Here is a 12,130-nt window from a genome sequence, read left to right as displayed (position 1 = left end):
TTGAGAAAACAGGAAAACAAAAAATCTTTTGGACTTTCAAGAGAATTTTGAAACAATCAGGACATCTTGAGCGAGTTATAACTATTATCGTAACCCATTTTCTCTATGATGCTACCACTAGAGAGAATGGGATATTTTAGTGGGTGACAAGTATTTTTTTACAAGTTATTTTGGCACTTTTTTACATGTATTTTTACAATTTGTTGTTCACAGTGTCTATACAATCGATGAACAAAAATGTCCATGAACCAGTCTAAACTTTTTTTTTAGCAGTAACGCTTCAAGGCATTTATTTACACGTAAAACAGTCCAAAACAGTCTATAACTGGCTTGCACTTATCCAGAATTGATCATACAGCCTTTTTGCAAGTTCTTTTACAATTTATCATTCACAGTGCCATACAAGCAATGAACAAAATTGTCAGGAAACCAATCTAAACAATTTTCTTAGCATTAATACTTCAGGATATGTTTATTTAGACAAAGCAGTTGAAAACTGTTAATAACCAAAATTCGATAATTCCTCGAAATTCAGCGGTTGGCGTGCCCCTTAAGGCATGCTCCATGTTAGTGTTTTCTCATTTTGAATATTATCTCATACTATTATTATTATTATTATTATTATTATTATTATTATTATTATTATTATTATTATTATTATTATTATTATTATTATTATTATTATTATATGATATTTTTGAGTAACATGTAAAATACTTTTACCTCTGCAGAATTTTGATAATTGATGGTAACCATTATGTACTGTGGAAGATTATATAAAACATTATTCCACATCATGAATGTAATTGTTGTGTCTGTTGTTTCTATTTTAGAGCTGGCCCTTCTCTGGTAGGAGAGTGTGTTGAAAAATTCATGCACATGATGTCTACTTGTATTGGAGACAAAACTTTTATTGCTGACTATTGTTCAGTTTATCCCATTAAAGAGGATTTAGAGTTTTTCAAGGTGAGCTTTCTTTCATTTTTACCCTACCCCTGAAATTGAATTTGAATTTTAAGGTTTTTGTGTATGTCTGAAACTTTAGATTGATTATGGGAGTTTCTCATTTTAGACAATTTTTGAATGGTACAGTAAACTTTAAAAATATGGAACTGCATATTTTTTCAATGAGTATTTCCATCCTCTGGAAGGAAAATAAATTGTGCCATATAGAAAATTAATCATCAGAAATATGACTTACCTTTCATCATTTGTGGATGGTTGGCTGCTTTGGCATTAGATAGACTAGGTCTGTCTTTAACCCTGCGTCACTTTCTGTTTTGAAAATTTCCCCACTATAATGGAGTACTGTTTGTATGTGTCATCTTATGAAGACTTTTCACATAAATTTGTGTGGGGGTGGGGAATACAGTATTTGGGTTAAAGATAAGTCTGCACTGAAATACAAGTACCATCCGACTTACAACCTGCTTGACATACAACCACTTGCACTTAAAACCGTACTTCCGGCAGCGGGGCTGGGCAGACTGATGCATGAGTACACACAGTATAAGTTTACCATTGAGTTACTTGGCAACACTTTATCTCGGGAGAGCTCTCTCATCACTCAGGCAGCATCATTTTGAGTTACCCTGCCCTATCAGCAGCATCATCCACTTTAACTCAATGCCTACCTTTGCGTAATACTATATACATTACATAAATTTTATTAAAATATATCAGTAGAAGTACATTATGGTAAAAAGATTGAAATAATGATTGTATATTACATTACAGTACTATGTAGGTACTTTATATGGCAAAGGTTTGATATTATGCCCTACCCAGTATGTCGGCCAATTCCTAGGGTGCGACTTACTTCCATTTTGACTTAGAACCGCTTGGTTGGAACCAAGCTTGGTTGTAAGTGGGATGGTACTTGTACAGTGAAGTCCATGCTGTCTAAATGTTTGATACTAACAAATGGCAGATAATTGAAAACTAAGGATAACTGAGGTATCCTAGTAGATCATCAGGAGGCATTAAAAATACTGTATTTTTAAAAAATTATTTTGTCTTATCTGGTCTTAGGTCTTGATTTTTTACCCTTTTACATGATTCTGCTCCTCAACCCTTCTCATTCCATGCCCAAACCATCTCAGTCTTTGAGATTTCTGTACGTTTTCTGATACTGAACAGCAATCGTTCCTTGATGGACATCAGTATCTATCATAAATTCATCTGATATACCTCAGTGAGGTCGCTGTAACCCTATGCTATCATATTGACCATCTTATTGCTTGTCTTGGTGCCCTGCTGAATGATTCCCAAAGATCCATACATCCTGTATGTGGTATAATCTTTTCTTTGTCCCATGGCACTTCTGTAATTGCCTCATTATGAAGTCATACTCTGTTGTTCATCTTTATAGCTTAAACCAAAAGTGATGATTATCATTTTTAAATACTTTTCGCATCCTTGCTTAAGCACCTTCCAGTATTTATTGACATGTTTTTTGTACATCATGAGCAGCTGCTTGTAACAAATTGCTTGTTAATCTTGAAGGTCTTTTATCTTTTCATGACATCTTTAGAGGTTACATTCTCTGTTGGTCCATCTCTGCTGTTATGCTCTTATCCTGTAGTTCATATTCATTCTGTTAAGTAGAACTTTTATGGCACCAGTATTTGTAGAGAAGTCTGTTTAAAGAAAAAAGGGAAGAATAGCCATACAGAGATAAACTAATATGTATAGAAATAATATTTACTCCATATTGAACATCACTTCTGGTGATAATATGGTATTTGAAAAGTAATAAATTGCCAAGAAATATGTTGAATATATTAATCACTAGACAGTACTAAATTCTTCCTGATGTAAGTAGTAAAATATAAAAGTGTTCATTTTTAATTGGAAAAAAATGTTCAGATATACAAGGGGGAAGTTACCTGGCATCTCAGATGTTGTCCTTGCTGATATGAGCACATCATGTTTTTTTCTTACAAACCAGTAAGTCATAAGTATCTTATCCTTTGTTGAAAACCCCAACCACACTAACTTGATAGATCTTGAAAGAATTGATACCCTACTGCATGTCCAGACCACACCTCTCTGTCCTGGAAGACTTCACCTTCCATCTTGTGGCTTTGCTCTTAGCAGACATTCTGTGGTGCTGTCTTAGGATTAGAAAAACTTTTCTTTTATTGTTCTTATCCATCCATTTATTCATTAATTTATTGTGATTTGTAATGTAATGTAAGGGCTGCCACCTAATTTTTTCCTTTTACCTTCTGGTGAGTGGTGTGATTACCAATATTGTTATTGTGAGTATGCGATGGTGCACAAGAATTTCTTTGATCTGCTGGGTATTCATTAGTTTTCACAAATAAAATCTTAAGTTTTTTAGTTTTCTTTCCTTCACTAAGGAGAGTTAATGAAGAGAATTCTCATCTTTTTCATAAATGTCTTTGTAACGCTTGCAAGGCCAACCCATCCCTTGTTTACACTTTTGCAATCAACAATTCAAATGTCAGGTGTGAAAATTATCCTTGCTCTTATTTTTCCCTCGAAAAACTTATTTCTTTCCAGAACTAGATTGCCATACCTTTCAAGTTAAGGTACCTTTTCTTTTCTTTACTTTTTCTTTTTGTCCAATCCAGGGATAATTGCTCCATATGTAACTCTTGTGGGGAAAAAATGTGGATGTGGTCTGCTCTATTTATTTTGCAATTGTTAATGGTTTTCATGACCTGTTATTGTAGAATAACACACCTTGTTTTTATTATGTATCTCTCTGTTGTTGGATGCCCCAGAACCCATTTATTTTTGCTCTTAGAAGATTGTTTTTGAAACCTATGTTTTGTTTTCTTTCAGCAACATGATGGTGATGTCACAAGTTTAGATTTCATCACTGATGCTGTGTCAACAGTAATGTGTGAGATGGGATTATCTTCAGAGATGAAGTCTTTAAGTCTCAAAGATTCTTCCCCAGTGAATGAGGTATAAACATTTTTATAGTTATATCCCACAGAACACACCTTTATATTACTTGTTTAATATTAGTTCAAATGTTTATAGTGTAAAGAAAATCTCAGAAGCTATAGATTATGTAAAACTGTTGGAAGTATGGTTTTCAGGGAAAATTCAGTGATGAGAAAGGTCAAGATACTGTAGTGAATATAATGAGCATCCGAAAAATAAGACTAAGGTTTTGATTAAATATGTATATTAAAGGCAGTAGACTGTTAGTATTGTTATGTTACCTTTTGTTTAGTATTGATTATTCTGATAGATATCGTTATTGATGTTATGCTGCAGTTGAGTACTTGGCCTATATTTTTGAAAACCTGATAGAGTATATGAATTTTTAATGTATTATAATGGAATCTGTATAATTTTTCATAGAGAAAATTGGCTAGCTCTGCTTTTATCAGTTGCTTGGCTAGCTCTGCTTTTATCAGTTGCAGACAGTATTATTCACAATTGTGAGTGTTTAATCACAATCCCATTATTCTTATCTGTGTCCACATTTATGGTTGTCATTGTCGCCACCCATCCTTTTATCTAACAGACTATTTGGATCCTTGGGTAGCTTATCAGGCATTTTTTTATGGGTGTGCAGCATTATCATTATCTCTATCCAGATTTCTCCAGATTATTTCCTCACTGCAAGATTGCTATTATTCAGTATATTTTAACAGTTATTTCCCTTTTGCAACAACAAAAGTGGAGCAGTGGGCAGTATTTAACACAGAGGGAAGTAAAGGAATACAACACTTTCAAAATTAAACTGTATCAATTATTAAACTTAAAATATTACATGAAAAGGTTTCAGGCAATGCACTATTATTGGTTCAGGTATGGTCATTGGTAAAAAAACTCGGCAAAATTCCAACAGTGGTTCAACAATTTCCATTCCATTGTACTATAAGTTTTCACACTAAAACAAAAACTGGAAAAGAAATTTTACCTATCTATTAAAACAAAGCTAATTTTTTCAGAACAGGCTTAAGCAAAACAAATGCTACATTCACCAAGCAAATTAAAAATATATTGCCTGAAGAGAGAATGTAAACAGTTGGTCATTCATCTCTCTTCTATACAGTTTTATGCAGAGCTTGCAAAGCTTATTGTCAGATGTGTACATAGGAATTTATTTTTAAAGGGACATGAACATAGCAAAACAAATGAAAGAACAAAGTTAATATAACCTAAATGTGAATACCACATCAGTTATTCTGTTGCATACCTCAAGTCATAATAGTTTCTTTGAGAAACTAAACAAATGGAGATGCCAAGGGTGCCATGACTTTAGGTTAAGGAAAAGGCATGACAAATACCTTTAACATTTATGAAAAGCTCCATTACCACATGAATAACTTCAAGTTCATTGATTTAGCTTGTTAGCTGAAAAATCTTGAAGACACAGGATAATGGTTGAATTTGTGACACAATCACATCTGAATCAAAAGTGACCAGTCTGTTATGAGCCAAGGAACCAGTGACCGGCTGGTCATGCCATGAGCTGAGTTAGAACTGAACTTCCAGGTATGGCAGCTCCCATCAATAGTTTTGCTGTAAAGTGGAATTAATGCATTCGGATAGTATGTTGTTGGAGATAAAAACATTGATATTTATAAAATTGTTTAAAAAATAGTTAACAGTCAAACGACCTAATTATTGGTGCTGCTGAAGGAGTATTCATATGGGCACACAAATAAAAACTCCTCTTTAATTCTTACATTTATATTTGCAATTTCAAGAGAAGGAAATTAATTACAAGTCTGTTGTAAACAAGCTTCATATTTTTTTCAAAAGAATTTTTCAAGGTGCTGAAATTTGCAGTTTACTGAGCAGCCTCAAGATGTTACAGCTTTATGCCTAAGGATTACCTAACAGTCTTTAAGGTAGAGGATTTTTGCAGGAGTTAGCTGGAGCTATTACAAGATTTTACAGAGCTTTTAACCAACAACCTCTAACAGGCCAAATGGAGTAAGTTCTTCAGTTGGTGAAGTGAAAGGGGTGTTACACCAGTCAACTCCACTGTTCATGTGTTTTCTGATTTACTTTTTCTTTCTTTGTTAGTGGTTAGTCTCTGCCATCTCATATGTCTTTGAGCTTCATGGGCTAGATTTGGGTTCCTCTGTGGAGCTGAAGAGTCTCGTCCAGCATTCATCTGATTCATCTGAGCCTTCTGATTAGGATATGTTCAGTCTGAAGAATTTTATTAAGCCTCTTTACAAGCCATTGCAAGAAGCCTTAGTGCTGGGTTTCACATTAAGATGGGTTTTCTTTTTTCATGCTCTCTCTAGGAGAATTACATGTGCTTGATGTTAGACTTGAGTGTGGTTGCCATTTGCTTCAGACATCATTGCAAAGACCCAAATGCCAGGCAGTGAGGACATTTCTACAGCTCCCAATTCCCTTCTTTCCCTTACTTCTTACATGAGTAATGAGGAATATCTTTATTCTGTGTCCACTGAAAACCATTTATCACTACCTATATAGAATAAAAAATTCCAGGACAGTTGTCTCCAGACTGTTAATCCCCATAAGGCAGCACAAGAATCAGGTCACTTGCTAAGGCAGGTCATCTTTGGAGCCTACCATAATGTGACAGAGGGCAAAGCAGGGTTCTGTTCATGAAGTCAGAGCCTTATCTACTTATTTTGCCTTCATATTTGATATGTATATTTTTTATATTCAGATACAGGTACATCCCATTGCCAATCCTTATTTGCTGAATTTTGGTTAAAAGGCATAACACATGTTTTGATGTGTATTCATGTAGACAGATAGATGCTGCTGTCAAGTTTTACCTTTGTTGGAAGACTTAAGAGAGTTTTCATCTTTTTAATTGTAAATCTGTGTCTTTTTATCTGTTCATTGTCATCACAATAGAGACAGGCTTCCAGAGCTATTAGCCCCTACGTTCCACTCTTAACTGTAAATGTCTGCAATTTTTGACTCTCAGGATGTTAATGAATGTTGAAGTTACTAAAGCCTTGTTTCTTGCAGGCTTATGTGAGTATGAATGTTAATACAGTATTACAGTGAACCCCCCGTATTTGCGGGGGATGCGTATCACAACCCCCTGTGAATAGTTAAAATCCTTGAATAGTTAACTAAACATGAATAATATAAAAATGGAAAAAAAGTCTATTATAGAAATTACAGTATATATATATATGTATGTACAGTATGTATATAATAATATGAAAATTGGTGGCCCCCATGAAATTTTTCTGGATCTGCTAGTGTAACACCCCACTCTGAAAATGCTTATAACTGCCTGTCTTAAAGTTCAGATACCAAATGAATACCTTAAACTAGCATCCTACATCAGATATACCCTAAACAATTTTCTTATTACAGTAAACCCCCCGTATTCGTGGGGGATGCGTACCACACCCCCCACGAATAGCTAGAACCTGTGAATACTTAGAACCCTTCCAAAAACACTTAGAGCTGCCTATTTTGATAGTTCAAACACACAAAAAAAACTAAAAATGCTTATACAGGTATTTTCCTACTTATGATAGGGTTAGGTTCCAAAAAACCCATCGTTTGTTGGAAAAAACTTATCTCGAATATAGCCTAGCGTACACTAGGGTATTCAGTACCATGTTTACATATATGGTAACCTAGCCTACACTACTGTATACATACACGATATAGTAATTATTAATATCAACTAATTCTGGAGGTTCATGGAGAGTGACTTATGATCATTCAGTACAAAGAGAAATTGAATAACAAACAAGAATGAGCTTAGCCTACAGTATGGTATATCGTATACATATACAGTAGCCTAGCCTACATTATACTGTACTCTATATTCACATATCGTATTATACAAACATCAGCATAACGAATATGCATCTTTTCCATGGATCTTTTAAAATGTTATGCCTTAATTCACTGTATCCAATAATATTGTATATATTCTTATATTGCTTTTGTATTATAAATTGTGATCATAGTGATCAGTGTTTTGGTTTGGAAATCGTTTATGCGGCGTTTATTTTGCTGTGTTCATCTCAGTTCAGAGCGCTTTTCTTGCTTCTAGTTAGCGTAATTGAATCTCTAAATACTTTATTTATATGGGGGCAAGGTTATTTTTCGTTATACAAAGTGTTTTTAAGTCGAAATATAACTTAAATACGTCTCGTTGTGAAATTAATTTAGCTATTTTTTTCCGTTAAGAGATGACATTGGCTGTTTGGAGGCGTTTGTTTTGTGTAAAAAAATCAAGATTCCATTCACTATTTTCACTTGATTTCATCATAATACGAGCTTTATGTATTTATAGTGTATCAGTGTAAAAGTAGCAGTAATGTGTTCTTTCATGCCCAGTAGTTTTGATAAAAATACTTTCTCTCCAATTTTAATTACGGTCGAATTTCATCCATGTTGCCGATGCATGATAATTTATAGTCATTAGCAGCTTGAACATTGTTTTCTCAGCTTCAGCTACAACTTGCAGCTTAAATTTAGCAGTATATTTCCTTGCCGATCTTTTATCCATACCGAATAAGGGTATAATGTAAAATATATCAGACCTGTTCTACTTAATGTTATTTGTACTATAACTCCGGTAATTGTGTATTACCGTACAATGGTTGAAATACAAGCAAAAGGGCTGTTATCCGATTCGGTGGCAAACAAAACAAATGTTTCTCGGTTGGTTGTTTATGGCTGTACGCATTTACGCAAGAGTATAATGCTACTAACAGTACTTTTATCATTCTCTTTTACTTTTTTAACTAGAGGGTAGGATAAAGAGTGGTAGGAAAAGAAGCTGGTCTATTGTTATTTGGTCTCTCTTGCTGCCTGATTGTACGCTTCTTGCTGCGCCTACGCAAAATTTAAAAATATTTTATAAATATTGTCGTATCGGTATTAATTGCTTACCCAATTGCAAAATCGAATTATTGTAAGGTGAAACATTGTAACTCAAACTCTGAGTATTTTAATAGTTTTATCACAAAAAGTGCATTTAGTCATGAAAATGAGATGAAAATACAGTGATTAGTGAATATTTCTGAGTGAAGAATACAGCGAATGGGTGAATTTTCAGTGAATAATGCGTATATATGTTCCATAGAAAAATCCGTGAATACATGAGTCTGCGAATCGTGAGACCACGAATACTGTGGGTTTACTGAACTGTATTAATCTTTGAAATGGTATTATTTATATAATTTCAAAGTCATCTTAAGCACTTTACCATTAAAAATATATATGTACATACTTCTAACCCTTCCAGCCAATTAACAGAGAGAGAGAGAGAGAGTATATCTTTTATATCTTTCTTTCAACCACTCTCCCTTTTTATCTATCTAACTAACTATCTATCTATCCATCCATCTCCCACATTCTGAGTATCCTTTGGAGAGAGAGAGAGAGAGAGAGAGAGAGAGAGATTTTTCAGTATCCTTTGTAGTGGTATGTTGACCACCAAATGGGAAACATATTTGACTGCGAATGGGTAACACTTCTTCCCTTTCGTGGTCAGTATGTCAATATGTCAAGATAATTGACAGTTAGATTACATCCCCCCCCCACTCCAAGCTTTCAGAAAAGACTGTGAATCGATATGTTTTCTTTTAAAATTTTATGTAATTTACCATTGAAATGTATACAGGTTATAATTCTTCTTCTTTTTCTTTTAACGTGCTTTTTTCCCATTTTTGTATGGGGTAAGCACGATGCCTTCTTTTGAAGGACTTTTTGATTTGGCTTTGGGGTAGACCTGTGGTCTCGATCGGCTGCCCGTATACAGGTTATAATTATAGCATGGAAAATATGAAAAAATTAATAACAAAGTAACATCACTTTTATCTATAAAACTACAAGATACAAAACAAATAAACATATGTTACGTATGCATAAAAAATCTATCTCAGTGAGAGAGAGAGAGAGAGAGAGATATGAATTACAAAGAACATAATCTAGATATTTTTTTATGATGACAGTTATGCCTTCATCCCTCCCCCTAAGTCAAATACAGATAAAGATCAGGGGTTGAACCAAAATCTTACTAATTCACTATATTTTCTTTAATGAATTGATATTTTGTTGTGTTTACATAAATATTAATATTTGAAAATTAGTAAATCATTTATTTATCATACAAAACAAATAAACATACATATTACAAATCCATAAAAACACTCTCATCTCAGTAAGAGAGAGATAGAGAGAACTGAGAAAGGAAGGGAGAGAGAGAGAGAGATATAGAGAAAGAATTATAATTTATATTATTTAATGTTGTTATTTAATCTTATTAAATGTAATATTATTTGAAAATTAGTAGGGTAAATCATTATTTTATCATAAAATGTATATGTACGTACAATACAGTATTCAGTCACGAAAATATGAAAATACAGAATATTGCTCTATGAAAAAATCCATGAATGGGTGAGTTTTCCTGTGAATAATTTGTAGATAGGTTCAAAAGAAAATTCTGTGAATCGCTGAGTCCGTGAATTGTGAGAACGTGAATCCAGGGTGGTTTACTGTATAATAAAAGAAGATTTTTCTTACAAACCCATCATCGTTCAGTGATCTGTCTCCCAGTCTCGCTAGTTTTGCAGCCCTATTTCAGACTACACGAAAAGTGAGGAAAGTGATTAATGGCTGACTGAGGTTCCAGGTGAATTATGGGTAGTGGGACTTGATGCCAAATGTTACATTTGTATATTAGAATGACTGTTGATTCAAAGTTGAGATTTTATGATATCAGTGAAAATAACTTACTTTGGTTCCATAACTATGGAATGTAAAGTTTTCTATAGGTTTAAAATTTAGTTTTTCCCTATTAATGCAAATTTCTTGTTAAAAAAAATTATAATTCACTTCACAGGAAGTAACAGACACAAGTGGAATGAATGGATACGTTGAAAATAAGACTGTGATTCCTTCTGATATAGAGCTTTCTTCATTGGTGTCACACGTCCAAGATTTGTTGCCGGATTTAGGTGAAGGTTTTATACAACAGTGCCTCCAGTAAGTACAAGTTTTTTTATATATAAAACCATGGTAGATTACTTCTCTATTACTCTTCTAAAATTTTGCTGTCAGGTAAAACTGTCAAGTGGTCTTCCAATCAGTGCTTATAGATTTAAAAGATTATTTTATGCATTTCCAAGTAGTGTGTGCCATTGCCGTAGTTTTGGTTTTTCATTTTTATAGTAATGTTTGGATGTAAATATTTGTTTATTTTCTTGTTTAAATACATTTTCATGTAAATAGTAATAATAGGAATTACTTTCTGTCATTTACTCTGATAAGTAGTATAAGGAATGTTCATTCACAAGAGGAGATTTTACTTACTCTCAGGTGATTCCTCTTATTTTATGAATTTCCTATGCTGCTTGTCTTATGACCAGGGTAATACCTTTTAAAGTGTTTTAGCTTGTCAGCTCAATAAATGGGAAAATGATAAGATTAACTAATGTTCTTTCTGTGTGCCAAATAACATAGATGATGTCACAAGGTGCTCAGGGTTAGGAAGCATAATGGAGTAGATTTTTTATTCCTAAATTTTAATACAAGAGAAAATGGAGAAGAGAGGGTGTTAAGGACCCCAGTTGAGATGGATGAGCATGTCTTAGAAGAGGTATGACATTTCTTTACGTAGGGATTTACAGTGGACTGTGCATCAGGATATGAGAGGGTAAGAGAGTTGGTGCAGCATTGAGGAAATGGAGAGAGTTGTTTATACTACTGGTAAATAAAAATGTCCCATTGGTTGGGAAAGCAAAGGCATAAGATGGGTACAAGCCCTTCACTGCTACACCAAAAGCATTTGTGGTGACAAGGGAAATGGAGAAGAATTATCATTCAAAGGTTGGACTATAGAGTGTTAAGATTCATGTTTGGGAAACAGTGGGAAGATTGTATCATGAATGAGGAATTGGTGGAGAAATGTGGTAGCAAGAGGCAGGAGAAAGACTGAGATTGAAGATTGAGGCAGTTTAGGCAGGTAATTATGAAGGGATGAGGAATAGTAGGTCATAAAAGCAGTGGATGGATGAAGACCTAGACATGGTGGGAGTTGGGGCAGAAAGGGCATAGAACGAAGACGGAAGGAGAGAACTCACTTTTTGTCTTATCCCTTTAAGGAAGAAGCTGATGTGAATCCGTTTATGATGATGACCTTGACCAGGTAGGCATTCAGGCA

The 12,130-nt window shown here is 34.0% G+C and overlaps 1 protein-coding gene across 2 annotated transcripts in view; it reads left to right on the top strand.

The window, feature by feature from the left end:
- Window positions 1-12,130, top strand: part of LOC136838806 (activating signal cointegrator 1 complex subunit 2) — a 151,419-nt gene that overhangs the window by 77,947 nt on the left and 61,342 nt on the right. For both annotated transcript variants that reach the window (XM_067104397.1, XM_067104398.1), the window contains 3 exons: window positions 834-966; window positions 3,814-3,939; window positions 10,811-10,953. In XM_067104397.1, the coding sequence (XP_066960498.1) occupies window positions 834-966; window positions 3,814-3,939; window positions 10,811-10,953 (402 nt within the window). The remainder of the gene's footprint in view (window positions 1-833; window positions 967-3,813; window positions 3,940-10,810; window positions 10,954-12,130) is intronic.

The sequence above is a fragment of the Macrobrachium rosenbergii genome, chromosome 5 (assembly GCF_040412425.1).
Source record: "Macrobrachium rosenbergii isolate ZJJX-2024 chromosome 5, ASM4041242v1, whole genome shotgun sequence".
In the NCBI taxonomy this organism is placed as follows: Eukaryota; Metazoa; Arthropoda; class Malacostraca; order Decapoda; family Palaemonidae; genus Macrobrachium; species Macrobrachium rosenbergii.
The sequence above is the reverse complement of the archived record's forward strand: the minus strand, read 5'-3'. Positions and strand labels throughout refer to the sequence as shown.